The sequence below is a fragment of the Pteropus vampyrus genome, unplaced genomic scaffold (genome assembly GCF_000151845.1).
Source record: "Pteropus vampyrus isolate Shadow unplaced genomic scaffold, Pvam_2.0 Scaffold116, whole genome shotgun sequence".
In the NCBI taxonomy this organism is placed as follows: Eukaryota; Metazoa; Chordata; class Mammalia; order Chiroptera; family Pteropodidae; genus Pteropus; species Pteropus vampyrus.
This window is the reverse complement of record NW_011888897.1, coordinates 1,044,860-1,061,933: the sequence shown is the minus strand read 5'-3', so window position 1 is coordinate 1,061,933 and position 17,074 is coordinate 1,044,860. Positions and strand designations below refer to the sequence as shown.

Here is a 17,074-nt window from a genome sequence, read left to right as displayed (position 1 = left end):
TGAGAAGGAAATTGGAAATTATTTTAAAACGTTTAATTTGCAATATACACAATATTGGGATTGAGGTACTTTCTGGTGGGAATGTCACCTCTCGTTCAATGTGAAATAGGAGGATCAGGTTCATGAAGAGATTCTTACATGATTCTTAGAAACTCTGTGCTTACAGTGGCTACAATATGCATTTCATATGTCTGTCTATATACAAATACATTTACTTCTAGAGACTGGAGCATGGAGCAGAGATTACATGCTTTGGGGCTTTTCCTAACATTTCTCTAATCGGTTGTGCAAATCCCATTAAACTAAATTGCTTCTTAACTGCAAGAATCCAATCCTCAGTTTTTCCTCAGCAATATGAAAGGAATTAACCCCCTACCGAGTGGCATTCTGTCATTAGTAACTGGTTGTCTTAATGTCCCCTAGTTCCTACTTGAATTCCATAGGCTTTTTAAGAGTTACTCAGATGGAAGGTCCATAATATATAGTTTTCCACTTACAGTGAGATTTTTGTTCTACTATATTGTGGACTGCTGTCCTAATACAGTGTATTTCCCCTCTTTGAAAGCAGACATAGTTGTTGTGAATTAGAGTGCACCTGGGCTCCAAGAAACATGAACAATGAATTTAAATTTCAAGAATCGTAGAATTAAAAAAAAAAATCTTAGAACTAACGTAGATTTAATCTTCTACGTTAAAGATGGGAAAATTAAACCAGAGCTTAATGAGGAAATATAACTTATCCAAGGCTACCTGGTTACTATTAGACCTAGGATAAGAATGTGGGTTGTTTAAATGTGTTTCTTTTCCTCTTTCCTATTAGGCAAACTTTATGCCTGTCTATTAAAAGTTCTGATCTGAATCCCCTTCTTAGGCCCCAAATCAGGCTATTCCAGAATCTATTGCACAATAATCTTTACGGATTTTGGTAAACGGTGAGAATGAAAGAAGTAGCAACAAATCAGGGAAACTCAGCCCAGTGATATGGTTTGACGTTAGTTGTCTAATTAACCCGTGGAGGTGGGCTAACCCCAATACTACCATAAATGAATAAGCAAATGAAACTTACTTTCAAGCGCTAATTGCCAATTAGACTACTGCATCAAAAAAACACACAGAGATTCATGAGTCCAAGTTCTATACTTGGCATACTCCTCTGTCTTTAGCCTCAGCTTCTGAGTTTAGCAGAAAACAACATTTTGGGTCGCTATATATCGCTGGCAATATTATATAACTCTTGGCTGTGGAGAATTTTCTAGGAATACAAAAAATTATGATCTTTCTCATAAGGAGGACCTTCCAGGCAAATGTTAGGACAATCAGCAAAATAGTTAAAATAAGAGTAAAGAGGTCTATAATTTTATGGATGAATAGGGAGTTAATCTTGGAAAAACTTGAAAAGAACCTAAATGAGTTTCTATGGCTAGCCAAAATAGACAGTAATAGCTTCTTCCACCCTAAGATCTTTCTTAGACAGATTCAGTAGTAAATGTTATTAACCTTAAATTTATTTTCCCTTGAAATTATATGTAGAATGTTTGTATATAAGCCATGTGGTCATCATTTATCTACTATGTCTACGATATTGGGAAGCAGTAAAACCATGCAAATAATATAGACTTTGTATTGTAAGTTCTGAAAAATGAGATAAATGTTATCAGTCTAGGTGAAAAATCAGAGAGTAGGGGCAAAAGCTTAATATCGCAAAAGGTTTGGTTTATGAAATGCTACTGTGTACGGGTTAGCCGACCATGATCGGACCAGGAGTTTTCTCTTCCTAGAGCATTCTCTTCCACCCACGCATTCTTTCTTCTTTCTTGTTCCTTGGTGATCACAGACCACTGGGTCTCTGCAAATGCACATTTTCACAGGGAGGAAGTCGGAAGTAGTTGGAGCGTTGGAGTCGCCTTGGGGGCAGACCAGCCATCTGACGGCAAAGCTCATCTAGAAGAGAAGCAGAACACAGTGGGATGAGAATATAGGAAGTGGAATGGTGGAGTGAAAAGGTTAGAGAGACAGATCTGAGTTAGAATCCCATCTCTGCAACTCCCTAGTTGTTTACAACTTACTAGAAAGTTTCTTAACTTTTTAAACTTCACTTTTCTGTAAAATATGCATTAAAATACTTGCCTCAATAGTTTAGTTGTGATATTAAAATGAAATAACGTATAAAAAGTACGTAGCACAGATGGTCAGTGAATATTAGTTTCCTTTACGTACCTAGCTTCCCATTCTTCTAATTATGAACTTATTCAACAGCCCTAAAATGAGGTCTAATCGCTCAGTGTATATTCAAGTGTTTACTATGTGCACATAGCTAACTTGACTAAGTCCCCTGAGATACATAAAAGTGCCTAGAGTCCCAAATACTCATTCTCAATCTCAAGGTGCTTCCCTTGCAGGTGGCTTGCACAGACACTATGGGGGCAAGCAGAAAGTTTCCTTCTGCGAAGTTAAGTACAGCTCTTACTCAGGAACTCAGTGCAAGGCGGGCTGCTGAGTCAGAAGTGGCTTGTCTGTGGTGCCTTCACTAACCACAACCACCTTTTGGGGCTGGCGATGGGGAAGGTGAAAAGTATCTTTATTCCCACCATGAATGGTCACACACTTTCGACACTTTGAATTGTTTTTATAAAATCTTTGTACCTTCCTCTACCTCTGAAATTTCACAATGAGCAATGTAAATGGTTCTTGAAAGTGGTGACTGTTTATCATGTAGCCAGTTTCTAAATGTCCAGTATATTTTAAATTTATTTATAGGCCCTTTCCAAGCGATACTGTCTCAAAATTAACTTGCATTTTAACTTTTTAGAGTTATGAACATGGCTACAGACTAGTAGACTCTGTTATTTGTAATGACTGACTTGGCCTTTTCATCTAGAACCCCAGTGAATGACCTTCAAAGCAGCCAGAGCTTCAGAAATCTCTAACTATATGCAGGAGAGATTGGGAGTTACAATCTACTTGGAAAGAGATCTGGGGTTACTTTTCTTAGGATTATGTTTCTATATTAAGCATATTGCCTCACTTAGATCACTTATTTGAGGTAACTTGGTAGACCAGGGACCGAAGGAGGTTAAAGGGTGACCGAGAGCCCTACTCCAAAGCCAGACCTTGATCCGTTAACATTATGTCCTCATTTACCTCCTTTATAACTGTCCCTCCCTCCACTAAAAACACAGACATCATCTTACCTTTCATAACTTCATGTTCTTTACAGACAAGACGGGAGCAGATTTCATTGTTGATGATGTACATACGTCGTAAACTGCCAGAGTCCCAATATCATGGTTAAGGACGGAGACAGAAAAAAAACATTGAGAAGGAGAACTAGCCTAGGCCTAGGATGCTTCTTCAGCTCCTGTATTCCCCATTAATGGATCTCCTTAAGTACTTTAGACTTCTTCTCCCCTGCCCCTTCCCCCCAGACGTAGAGGGGATGGGATGGTATTAATTACTCTTCTTAGAGACACTTTTGAATATTCCACCCATGGTCAAGCTTAATACTCCTCCCTGCTATTTTCTACCTTCAGACTTGGATCTTTCATTTCAGCCTTTTTTTCTATGAGGTAATAAATCTCCATGTATTTTCCCTCGTGAGTACCCAGTCCTCACTTTCATTTGCCCTCTAGCACCTAGACTTGTCAGTCAGCCTGTTCTCTGTATGCCTCAATCTAGACTATGGGTTCTAGCTGGCACCTTTAGGAATAGCTGAGAGCGTTATGCTAAAAACTTTTGCCCCTTCAAAGACTGAAATTCCTTAGTGGGTACTCATTACATAGTTAGTGATATGAAAACACTATTATGGAAGATGCTCTCTGGATATTCTGGGATTCTTTACCTGGTGAAACATAACTGATGAACGCATTGCTTGACTGGCCGATGCACAGAGTAGAGTCTTGTGCAAGCAAATTTCTCATCCCGGCACTCTGAAGAAGCCGGATACAAAAAAATAGGGAGAGGCATAACAAACAGGAGAGGTATAAACAAAATATTAAAGCTATGGAGGAGGAGAGATAGAGTGGAAAAAACATACAAAGCAGTCTCCACAGAGGATCATTGTAAGTTGGGGCATTTCCTTTCTGCTCACCAAAACAGAGTAATAGAAAATTGACTACAATGAAATTTAGGTGTTTTCCTACCTGTAACAGAAGTGGCTAAAATTATCTATGAGGGTTCTTCTAGGAAAAAGTCCTTCTAGGGTTATACGGGTGGCAATATGAAATGTCAACTTGAAGTGCTGATAATCTTGTTCCGAAGAATGAGAACTCTAAAGTGGGTTACTAGTTCTTTCTTCCAGTAGTTTTTAACCCTAGCTCCACATCAGAATTATCAGTACATTAGAGAAAGCAATTTTAGCCATGACATCTATAGTAATATTGAGTCCTTGCAGTCACTTCCCAACCCACTAACCACAAATAAAGTCCAAAGGGAGTTTAGGAAAAGGATTGTTTCAGGATGATATGACAGTGGCCCAATCTTTTCACCGTGACTTTTAGGAGAGGAACTTAAAAAAAAAAAAACAAAAACCCAACCAACCAAACAAACAAACAAAAAAAACAGAGAGAGAGAGGGAAGAAGAATAAAGGATACCAAAAGTATTCTTTGAGAAAGAATTGGATATAAACTAGATACACCCCAAAAAACAAAGGGGTAAGGAATCCTCAGGAAGAAAAAAAAAAGCATAAGAAAAAGGCATGCAAAACATAATCATACCTCCAGTGGTATTTCTATCATTGGCCAGGGTTGGAAGGCAGAAATTTTATTAGTTATTACTATATTTTAGAAGCCATTGCTTCTGTCATGTTACCTCACTTGAGACCCATGTGAAGCACCCATATAGATAGGAAACAAATGAGTTAATATCTCTTTTAGTAACTTCTAAAAGAAAACCATATAATGATTTGTTTTGATCCATGCAATTGAAGAGATTTAGAAATTGGGATGAGAAATATGATTTTTGCCTTTCTCTCCTAGAGAGTTGAGAAATGTATCTGCATTGTTGATGATAGCAAATTGAGTAGGGGCACAAAGCAAAGAGTCATATATTCAGAAGAGCTTCACCTTAGAGCTAAAGAGAGAAGATTTTTATCCTGTAGAAGCTCTTCTTCAAGAAAAATATTCTTCTCTTTAAATTAGATACATTGTCATGGATTCTTTGATTAAAATTATTTGGTAAAGAATAGCAAGGGTCATAGGATAGCCATAGCTGAACCTAACTTAGGGGCAGATTGAAAATGGGCCTAATTTTGCAGAAGAGAACAAATTAAGGAGTAAGTTGAATCTTGAGGGAATAAACTAACCATGGGAGTTACCTGTAAAAATGTCATTGGAAGAGTTAGTAGGACACCATAGGAAGTGTGCCAGGTGATGTCTCTATCCCTTGTTTTCAATTGCAGATTTATATGCTGAGAATTCTCAAACTTAATACTTCTTGTTAAGATCATGCCTCTAAGCTCTAGACCTATAAACCTAATTGCCATTTTTGGAAGATTTCATTGATTTTTCAAAGTTCCTTCAAATCCAACATATCTTGAACTTACTTATCTTTACCTTCGATTCAAATTGTTCTTCAGTGAATGGGGCTACCACCCATCCAATAGCCACCATCTACCCTATAGAAAACTGAACATCATCTCAACAGTCTTCTCTTCCTTACAGCTCCCATTGAATTCTCATTACCTCTACCTTAGCTCAGGCCGTCATCTTTTATTTGGATTACTGTAACATCATCCTCATTGGTTTTCCAACTCACAAATCTGATTAGAAGTTTCCTTTGCAAAAACTATTCTCTGAATGAGTTTCATTTCCATCCTGAGCCTTTGCCCACATTCTTTACCTAAAAGCTCTCCCCTCTTCTATTCATTTGATTCATTTCTACTTGTCTTTCAAGAAGCAACTTCGTCAATGTGCCATCTAGAAAAGCCTTTCCTAAGCCCCAACACTGGATATAGTCAAGGACTCCTTTTGAGTCTTCATAGCTTCCTTTGTTTATCCTGATAACAGCATTTTGTGAAACTAAATACAGTTATCTGTTCATTTGTCTATCTTTTCTGTTAAACAAAAGGTATCTAGTAGAAGAAAATCAGTTTTGTTCACCTTTATATTCCTGGCACCTAAGTAGCAGGTTTTCAGTAAATATTTGTGAAAAATAATCTAGTTTCTGTCTCATTTTATCATGTCCTACCACTTATTCTTTGTAGTTTTTGGCCCTAATCATTAAAAAAACTCAGTTTCCCCAATATGCCATGCTCTATTTTGCTTTTATATCTTTGAACACACTATTTTCTTGGCTGGAATGTACATCCCACACTTGACTTCCTGGCTTGCTCCAATTTTTCTTTCAAGATTCAACTCAATCATTACTTCTTCTGGAAAGTCTTCCTTTATCTTCTCATGTATTTCTTTGTTTATATGTCATGCTTTTACTCATCTAGTCATGGAAACTTTGGAAGATCACGTCTCAATATTTTGTATATTAAACACCTAGCACACAGTTCTGCTTGTTAGGGGATCAAAACTGTCATTAATTTAAATTTAACTGTTGGAAGAAAGTGCTATATAAACTGTAACCCTGTCTACTTAAGATCCTTCACCAGCTAGCTGTGCTGCCTTCCATGACGGGCTCTGGAGGAAGCCCAGAATGGCCCCAGTGGCCCTGGGATCCCAGAACTGAACTCACCCAGGTCATCTGTGGAAGGCTCAATATCAGCCAGAACTGAAAAAGCACAAAACAGAAGGTGTGAGGAGGGCTTTGAATTGGCAAGGGGGAAGGCAGAGTAAAAAAAAGGAGAATGGAGCTATGAGGCTCAAATTCAAGGCTATGGCTGGCTGGGTTTGTGTATTATGTCCAATGGAATAGAGTTAATTGAAATAATTGTGAATATCTTTTGAAGACTCTTTGGCCTATTAATATTATACTAATTTCCATAAGCTTTATCATTCATGCCTTATAGTAGCTATTAATCCTCTTTCTTTCTTCTTTTTAGAAGGGTAGGAGGCCTCTCTTTCCTTTTATCCCATTGTCACTGAACAACAGGCCCACAATCCCTCTATCCCATCCCCAGAAATAAAAATATAGGATTAATTCAAGAGCTGAAGTAAATATTGTGAATATTAATAAGAATCATGCCAGTTTTTTTTTTAAAGAACTGTAGTAAAACTTAACCTGTTTCATCTGTAGAGGGCTCATTTACCAGATCTGCAATGATACAACACAGAGAATGAAAAATGCAGGTAGGAAAAGTAGAAAAGGAAGTAGGATATGGAATGGTGATCTAAAAGAAGGGTCAAGGTGAAAGAATGTGGACTATGGGGCCAATATAAGAGACATCACAGAAAGAAGTGGTGGAGAGAAGATTGGGCATATTTCAGCATCAGCGGCATGTAAGATAGACAATTAGGTGTTACATGAGCTCAGAGTGCCCACCAACCTTTCTAGTCTTCATTTCTCTTTGTACAGACATCATCCTCAATCCTTCTATCCCCAGTATGAAAGCAAAGAAATAAACAAAGGGTAGCTTACTAGGATCTTCTGTGAATGTTTCTGGAGTCGCTTGAGTCACATTGACTAAATTGAAAAAAGTCAGAAAACATTTTTGGAGCATTCTCTTTATTCCTCCCACCCTGCACTCAGTAAGTAAAAGTGTCTAGCACAGCCACCAATACATAGTATCCCACATTTATTTTTCATTATTTGCTCCCCAGCTTAAGTCCTTTCCCCTGTAACCCAAACAAATGTCACATTTTCCTACTTCCATGAATATACCCATACAGTCCTAGCCCAGAGCATTCTTTTTCCTTCGTATTATCTAGAGGAATGAATGAACTACATGCCCGTCAGGCACCCTTTTCTCAGTGAGACCAATTTAGCATTGGACTGCAGGAATAACTCACATTATTTTATTGTCCTAACAGATAATGAATATATTTAGCTAATTTGAATTTTCTATGTGCCAGGCACTGTTTAAATTCCTGTTTTAAAAGATTAAAAAAACCTGAGCATCAGGAGAATAAATAATTTACCTAAGGTCAGAGAGCGCAATGATACAACACAGAGAATGAAAAATGCAGGTAGGAAAAGTAGAAAAGGAAGTAGGATATGGAATGGTGATCTAAAAGAAGGGTCAAGGTGAAAGAATGTGGACTATGGGGCCAATATAAGAGACATCACAGAAAGAAGTGGTGGAGAGAAGATTGGGCATATTTCAGCATCAGCGGCATGTAAGATAGACAATTAGGTGTTACATGAGCTCAGAGTGCCCACCAACCTTTCTAGTCTTCATTTCTCTTTGTACAGACATCATCCTCAATCCTTCTATCCCCAGTATGAAAGCAAAGAAATAAAGGATAGCTTACTAGGATCTTCTGTGAATGTTTCTGGAGTCGCTTGAGTCACATTGACTAAATTGAAAAAAGTCAGAAAACATTTTTGGAGCATTCTCTTTATTCCTCCCACCCTGCACTCAGTAAGTAAAAGTGTCTAGCACAGCCACCGATACATAGTATCCCACATTTATTTTTCATTATTTGCTCCCCAGCTTAAGTCCTTTCCCCTGTAACCCAAACAAATGTCACATTTTCCTACTTCCACGAATATACCCATACAGTCCTAGCCCAGAGCATTCTTTTTCCTTTGTATTATCTAGAGGAATGAATGAACTACATGCCCGCCAGGCACCCTTTTCTCAGTGAGACCAATATAGCATTGGACTGCAGGAATAACTCACATTATTTTATTGTCCTAACAGATAATGAATATATTTAGCTAATTTGAATTTTCTATGTGCCAGGCACTGTTTAAATTCCTGTTTTAAAAGATTAAAAAAACCTGAGCATCAGGAGAATAAATAATTTACCTAAGGTCAGAGAGCTTGTTAATAAATGCAGCGGATTGAGGACCTCTTTGCAATGATTATTCAAAATGAAAATTACCTTTACCACTGATTTTGCTATTTACAATTTTGATGCAATTAGGTATCAGTCTGCTGATATGCTTATATATTAGAGTGTTCACAAAATGTGATGTCGATAATTTTATAAGGATCAGTGAGAAGTGGGATGAAGAGAGAGGAAGGGAAATGCCAGTGTTAGTAGAGAATGCCTTGCAGTTGATCATTGGAAAATAAAGGCAAGAAGAGAAGACATAAAAATAGTGCAGGTTTTAAAGTGAAATCTATTAGGATAAACCAAGAAAACTGTATCTGAAACTATAAATAATAGCACTTCTAGAACTACTTGTCTCGACTTCAAAAAGCAAAATAACAAAGCAACGTTAACATTTAAGCAGCAAACGTACCTTCTCTAATTATCCTTCGCTGTAGAAAGCTTATGGCCATAGTCTATTTTACCCGCTAGGGGTCGGCAAATCCCTGCAGTTTGCTTTGACTTTTTTTTTTTTTTTAACTTCTGAGTCTAAACGTCAGATTTAAATCGGGTGAGAATAACATTTTTGTAAAGCACATCAGAGTTGTTGATCTTTATAGTAGAGGCAAGACACAATGAAATATTATGAGGGAATTTCCCCTGCTTACCTCATCCTTTATTTAAAAAAAAATTCCAAACAGACAGATCATCAGATCTGACGATAGAGCCTTTTCATCATTAACACTCAGTATAAACTTTCTTTTTTCAGAACAAATTTTGAAAAAAGGAATCCAAGTCTGTTTCAATGCCACAGGATATTTTTTAAAAATGCACTGACCTGAGTCATTCCAGGGACTGTGAGGTGGGGAGAAGAGCCTCTCCCGGGTGTGACCCAATCTGGCCCCATTTCCCTTTCTCTTTAGCCACATTCCAGTCTGGCCACTCACAGAAACAGAAGTGAAGCGGTGGGAGCGCAAAGGGGTTGAGGGGGTCTCTTAGCTGTCTCCTGAGGATTTCAGGCAGAGTACTGCTTTTCTGGATATTCCCGTTTACCCACCTTTTCTATGCACTACCACCATATAAACGCTTACCTAGGATTCATGAACGTTCTCTGAAAAATAATCTTAAGGAGACATGTGCATCATATCTTAAAATATTTCCGGTAGAAAAGTACCACAAAGTCATAAAATAGGACTGGACCTTACCCAGCCCAGAGAAATAAATTCAGATTTTTAGTTTTGCTAGTATTGAAACTCGATCAAAGTTCAGACACGTGGGGATTCAGACCTATTTACTCACAACAGAGAAAAAAAAGAAGTCTTTATTTCTATATTTTTATCTTCTGTTCCAGGACACAGAGTAAGAAATTGTATCATGTCCCAGTGTACACAAAACTGAAACAAGTTTAAAGATAATACTTTATTCTTGCAATGTACTTGCATGTACTTTATTTTAGTGTATCCTAACTCATTAACGAATACCAATTGTGACCCACTAATTTGACTGTATGACCCATTAATGGATTACATACTGCTGTGCTCACAAGGATTGGGCAAAGCAAGAGATAAATTGTAATTATGTTCAATGTCCGGAGGCAGAGCAGAGATGTTGATTGGAATTCTCTTCATTAAGCTGAAGGAAGTAGTCCTTTGGAAGCCAGATCTTTTGGGCTCTGTTCAGTTGTGCTATAATTTCGCTGTAGTGCTGAGATGACTTCTCATCCTGTCTTTGCGTTTTAGTTTCTCTACTGTTACATGGATAGGCAAATGCTTTCTGTTAGGATTAGTGGGCATTTTCTGAGCAAGGTAAGAGACGTATAGAGGAGAGTGGAAGCAGGAAAGAAGCATAGAGAAGGTCTTGGGAAAAGTATTTCAGTAGATTAAAAAAAGACAAGAAGGTTTTATGAAAGAGATGAGAGGACTGTGGAAACTGGTGAGTTAGATCTTATTTTCTCACACCTTGGCAACACATCTCTGTTATATTACCGATTCTTGAACTCTGACCCTTCAGCTATATTACCCTGATAAGAACCCCAAGAGAGCCCAGACCAAGGGTTCACCTACCTTCTCCTTGACTGTTGACCCCTAGAGGTGTCCGATCTGTACCAAAGGAGGGAGAAAAAGGATGTAAGTGACTCCAGCTCCATATCCCATAAAGCTTTTCATGAGATGAACCAGAAAATGATGGGCAAATGATTGTACTTTATCTTTTATTGTTAGATAGCTCAACACAAAAAATCTCAGATCATTAGTGCTACACACAAATGTGGAAACACTCAAGAAAGTCAACAAATTATTGACAACAAACCCCTACTCTGTTACGCCCTGACTCAGGATGACCTCTCGCCCTCATTCCCAACCAGAAGGAATGAGGTCCTGTTCCACAGAGAGGGCCAGCAGCTCTTTGTGATGTGTCCTGTCCTTCTGTCTCCACAGCCATCCCACTAGCTATGCTACTGAACAAGGCAAAAAGATTTTCTCACAGTGTGTATCTGGCAGAATGAGAAAAATAAATAGAGTAGGAGTTTTTTGAAATCCAAGGATTATTTTCTGTGGCTAATCTTCTTGCTAGCTTCTGTGAAATCTGTGAAGATAATTTTTCTTTTGTCTGTAGATTTGATACATAGTTTTGGTGTGCATGTGAATATATTCATGTGTATGCTGGTGCTAGTGTTTGTTAGGTGTTAGTGTATATCTTCCCACTGTTTTCCTACAGTATTTAAATTTTGGTCCATTTTCTTATTAGGTGGTTTCTCTATGTTTGTGTATGGATTTGTGTATCAGCTTCTTTTTCTTTGGTATTTGTTTACTTGAATATTTATGTGTGTGACCTTCTATTGGTTAATATGTATTCGTGTGTATCTTCATTTCTCCCTAGTTTTATAACTCTCAGGATACCTTTTCTCAAGTCTGAGGTCATCTCTATCCACATCCCTGTCCTTTTCTTCTTTAACAAAATCTGTTCCTTCTCTTTCAATAGCAATTCTAGAATTCAACAGCAAGCATCTCTCCCTCATTTCCCCTTCAACATCCTTCCATTCCATTTTCTCACACACACCTCCAGACACATGTATAGCTGAGAAGCTGTCATTTTAGGGAGAAAAGAATAAAGGTAGGGGACTCACCCGAGGGAATGATGAGTGCGGTGAGAAACAGCAGCACTTTGGGTTCCAAGAGCAGCATATCTGACAGGTGGAGGGGAGAGCAGAGATTGTAATGGTCAGGACAATCAGCATTTCAGGTCCGGGAAGGATGTTTGTGGCCCATCGCTTTGTCTTCCCAGGAACTTTCCTGGTCCTTCATATGGCTCAAAGCCTTTCTCTCTCCTTACTTTTCGCTCAACATTTATTTCTCCTTCAAATTCTATTCTTTGATCACAACATTATTCTTACTCTCATTACTCTTCTACCAAGTTGGAGGAAGTTTTATATTGTAAATGGTCCGTGTTTATCCCTATACTGTCCTAGGGTCTAATCTTCTTTTTTGATATCTGTGACTTGGTTATATTATTTGCTCATCTTGGTGTCTTTTTTCATTTGAATTTCATGAATAGTTGGGATATTTGCTCAATTCTAAGTTCAATGGCATGCCCCATCGCCCCCCTCCAGCCCTTCAATGCATACATACACACACACGCACACGTACACATATACACACTCCCTTTGTTTATTTAGGGTTTTATACAATCAAACAACTCACTGTCTATGGTCCTCTGCTCTTTCCACCGAGTCCTTTGGCTGCTGACTGTGTCTCTCTCCTTCTCACGCTATTCCTACTTTGGCTGGAGATTAAGATGAACAGGGCCACTCCCTGGGAAGGACTTCAAATTTGGCCTTCTGAAACAATGAGATGAGGGAGAGCGAGGGAGAGAGCAAGAGAGAGAGAGAGAGAGAGAGAGAGAGCACGGGAGAGAGAGAAAGCCAGGCTAGAGTAGTGCAATGAGGCTGAAATGAGAAGGGGGATGGGAATTTTCAGTCACTCACACCCTCATTCCAAAGGTTGTGACCACACTGGTGAAAGATACTGCTGCTCCCTAGAAGGACTGGCCCAAGCTCATGTATGCCTTTCTTCCATGAGCCTATTTTCCCTCTCGAAATCTGGCTCCAGCACCACCCCCTTCCCTGGGGTTCCTTCTTACTTAAATAGTTCAGTCTCATCCTTGGAATGTTTTCCTGCACATCACCAGAATCTGTTTCTATCTCTCACTGTCTTCCATTTTTGATTTTTTTCTCCATTTTCTCACTTTTATTCTTTTTTGACATTCATTTCTTTAACAGCAAATTCCTTTGTCTACCTGCATTTCTCTTCTTTGCCTCTTTCTTGACCCACACATTGACTCTTGTTTTTTTCTTCCCCTAGAAATTCTATTTATTCCCACATCCAAGTAAACACAGATATCATATGAGTTTTGTCTAAAAGGAGGCCTGTCTGTCTTAGGGTTAGAAAAAGTTGATGAATACAGTACCCTTGAAATCCTTTTGAAGTGTGGAGAAGCCACGCTTCACGCCGGCTGTATTCTGTCTCTTGGCTTTGTTTAAGCTTATGCTAAGAATCTTGGTTTCATAAAGACAAAATGCCATAAGGCCCAGAGAAAACTGAGAGCCAAGTTTACTCCGTGTGACTTATTTTTCACCAGTACTTTTCCTCATATCGTGTAATATGTAGATAACACTTTCTGGGATTCCAAGAGTTTTAAAGACTTTGTATTTACTCTTATTCATAGAAACCCTAGTAGATTATTAAAATATCTCCACTTTGGAGAGAATCGACGTCAATTATAGAAATTCAAATCTGAGAAGCAGTTGACCTTACGTGCATTAGAAGTGTGTAAGTTTCAAGTTACCTGTTAGCTCCTGTAGTCTACATTGTGTATCTCTCTGAGCTAAATTAGAAAAGAGTGTAAGGTAGACAGAGAGCGCAGATAATATTAATAAATTACAGACTAGAAGAAAAAAGAGTAAATGGTGGAAAGAAAGGAGGAAGGAAGAGGGGAAGGAAGGAAAGAAGGAAGAAAAGAAGGAAGAAAAGAAGGAAGAAAACTAGCTGGCTGTCTAGTTGGGAGGAAGGGAGAATAGTGAACATAATAAGAAATAAGAAAATAACACCTGGTTCCTCTGAGATACATGGATTCTGGTCAGTCCCTAGAACAAATCTGAGTACAAAGACCAGCTCTTCCTGATCTACTTGGCCCAGAACTTGCTCTTCTCCCATCTGCTCTGCAGCAAGAGTGCAGAGGCTGGAAAACAGATGTGATTCCAGTCTGGGGAGAATCGGGGAAAGAAAAGGCAGAGAGTGGTGGGGAGTGGGGGGAGAAACAAACAAAAAAAAGCAGATGCAAAGCAGACCTAAGGCAGGACGTATAACAAAGAGCCTAGAGCAACAATCATGTTTTCCATGAAACTCAGACAGATGGAGAAACTGAACTCAGGCCAATCGTTTGGCAGGGAGAGCAATGACCTCAATCTGCTGGCCAAACTGGAGCTGTGGCGTAGGAAAGCCTCCCCAGGCAGTAGGAGGGGGCGCTCTCCTGGGGTCCTGGGAGGGAGTCTGAAGTTAAGGCAGTGAAAATGGAACAGAATGTTCAGAGCAAGGCAGGGGGAGAAGAAGGCAGGCATGGAGTGAAGGAGAAAGGAGAGGAAGCAAGGCGGGAACTGGTATAAGAGCAGTAACCACCATCAATTCTCACTGGGCTTAATGAACATACAAGAATGTAGTTTTCAAAGTAATTCAGTTAATTTTTTTCCTTCTTGACAGCTATGGTGGCCCCTTTTTTTCTAGTGTAACTCTTCATTTGTTTTAGATCCCTAGGTTTGGAGAAACTCAGATTGACTTTGCTCAAGGTGATTTGGTCAGCCTCTGTTCTGTTACACTATCAGTTTATCATTGAATTACATGAAGTCATAATCAGCACCACCAATAGTCAAAAATGAACAACCGTCATCCACAAATGTGAGGCATGTAATTTCTGGAGGTTCTCGCTAACGGTGGGGAAAAACTCTCGGGGCCACAGAACTCCCATCAAACACGGGCTGGATCTCCTGTGGGTGGAGAACACTTTCCCCAACAGTATGAAAGTCCTCCATGGAAATGACTGGCAGGTGCAGAAGAGACTTAATGAAGGCAATCTAATGTTGGAGTTACCTAGGAAAATTTTAGTTGTCAAAAAAGGTCTCCAAGCAAAGTGGGCAAAGATGGGCAAAGTGCAAGGAAAGGGAACGGAGGCAGCGATTCGAGACAGCACACTGGGTTTATTCATCTGTTTATTGGCCTGTAAAGAATACACCCATTAGCTGAAAGCCTCTGGGCAAATGTACAGAAACATTATTACTACAGTCCAATCCAACTAAATTAAATCCAGGGCCTAAACACATGCACACACACAAAATTTCCATAAAAGGAAGGAAAAGAAGGGAGGAGGGTTATATGAACTGGGGGAGGGGGAAGGGAGAGAGAGAGCAGTGTGTATAGTGGAATGAAGCAATAAAGTAGTGACAGTCAAACCTAAAAGTTGGATTCATCGCAGGACTTAGGAGCCAGCCAACACACATCCTCAGAAAACTTGGGCCAGGGAGAACTTCCCGCTTCTTACTACCCCATACCTGCTATAACACACTGTTCTTCATGCCTCGGTGCATGACTCTTCCTGTTCCTTTTTTTTCCTGAGATATCCTTTTCCCAACTCCAGTAAATAAATGTTGATATGTACATTAAAACCCAGCTTAGAAGTTGCCTCTTCCCAGAGAACTTTTGGTCCCCTCTGCTTCTGAAGAGTTAATCTTCCCCTCTACTGAGCTACCTCTTTATTTTTATACTTATGTCATTAATCGTATTATGTTCTTTCTTTTACATGTTCATATTCCAAATTAGACTGAGAGTTCCTGATTGCAAAGGCTAAGTGTTACTCATCTCCAGCTGATGTAATGATTAGCACATAACTCAAAATTGGGCTATTTGAATTGAGTTGAGATGAAGATTTGAAATAGTAACTTTCTATCTCGAGGTTAAACATTTAAAAACAGAGTCAAATTCAAAGAAGTAGAGGATAAAGTTTTAGAGAAGGTAGTTTGAGAGTACAGGTAGGGGAACAACTAGGCCAATGTATTGAAGCAATAGGAGGGTAACAGAATGAAAGGAAGTAGGCAATGGTTATTTCAGAAAGGGAAGAATTTTAGCAGGAAGGCTGTAATTAAAATCGGTGCATATAAAACATATGTAACTTATACCTACAATAATTAGTCCTTTTGTTTCATCATTCTGCTTTGTGTCAATTTTCTGATAGCACTAGTGGTCTTGCATTGTCACACCCACACATTCTCTTGACCATGCACATGTAAAATGCTTGATATGAGTTCCAGATTCTGTTAAGGTTCCTGAAATGGAACCCACAATAAAAATTTTGAATAACCAATAAAATGGGCTACACACTAACAAAATAGGACAAATACTAGAAATTCATTAACAGTTAGGAAATCTCCATCTGCCCAATCTGGCTTTAAACAAACAAAAACAGAGAAAGTCTGAAATTTGCAAATATAGAAAAAACCCAGGGAAGTTTATATTTACACTATTATTAGCAAATGTATACAATGATTAACAAATAATAATAGCTAATATAGCTATTCAGTTTAGTCCCTTTATATGATTAATACATATTTATATTTTTATAGATTATATGTGCCTAGGCAGGCTGCAAAATGGCCCCGAGTGATCCCCTTGTATAATCCTCTCCCCTTGAGTGTGGGATGAATTTAGGGACTACTAGCAAATAGAATGCAGCAGACACAATGGGGTGTATCTTCCCAGATTAGATAACAAAGACTCTGGCTTCTAGTTCTGGGCTTCTCTCCTAATCTCTTGCTTGCTTGTTTGCTCTGAACAAAGCCAGCTGCCATGATGTGAGCTACTCTATAGAAATGCTCATGTGGCAAGAACAGCCAGCAACCTAAGGCCTGCCAAAAGCCGTGTGAATGAACTTGGGAGTGGATCCTCTCTCAGTGGGGCCTTGAGAGGACAGCAGTCCCAGCCAACACCTTGACTATATAGCTCGTGACACACCCTGAGCCAGAGGTATGCAGTTAAGCTGTGCTTGGATTTCTAAAGAACAAAAACCTTGGGAAAGGGGTTGTCTTAAGCTGCTAGATAACTAATATGTCCTATAACTACAATACTGTATATGTTATCTATTATATGAACATAATAACATTTATAACTAT

The 17,074-nt window shown here is 38.9% G+C and overlaps 1 protein-coding gene across 5 annotated transcripts; it reads right to left on the bottom strand.

Annotated features, from left to right (window-relative positions):
* On the bottom strand, positions 1-12,907 carry MFAP5 (microfibril associated protein 5). 5 transcript variants are annotated; one of them, XM_023534028.1, is made up of 11 exons: positions 12,561-12,822; positions 11,987-12,046; positions 10,926-10,961; positions 9,961-9,985; positions 9,701-9,807; positions 8,356-8,400; positions 7,166-7,198; positions 6,680-6,715; positions 3,839-3,926; positions 3,192-3,265; positions 1-1,941 (listed from the first exon to the last, which is right to left on the bottom strand). In XM_023534028.1, exons 2-11 carry the CDS (start codon positions 12,042-12,044, stop codon positions 1,829-1,831), a joined length of 615 nt encoding a protein of 204 aa, XP_023389796.1. In that variant the 5' UTR covers positions 12,045-12,046; positions 12,561-12,822; the 3' UTR covers positions 1-1,828. The 5 variants fall into 5 exon arrangements, with proteins under 5 accessions (XP_023389796.1, XP_023389794.1, XP_023389793.1 ...); XM_023534026.1 differs by lacking the exons at positions 9,701-9,807; positions 9,961-9,985 and adding an exon at positions 12,845-12,907 and having other exon boundaries at positions 12,561-12,697; XM_023534025.1 differs by lacking the exons at positions 8,356-8,400; positions 9,701-9,807; positions 9,961-9,985 and adding an exon at positions 7,523-7,567 and having other exon boundaries at positions 12,561-12,819.
* Positions 12,908-17,074: the final 4,167 nt, after the last annotated feature.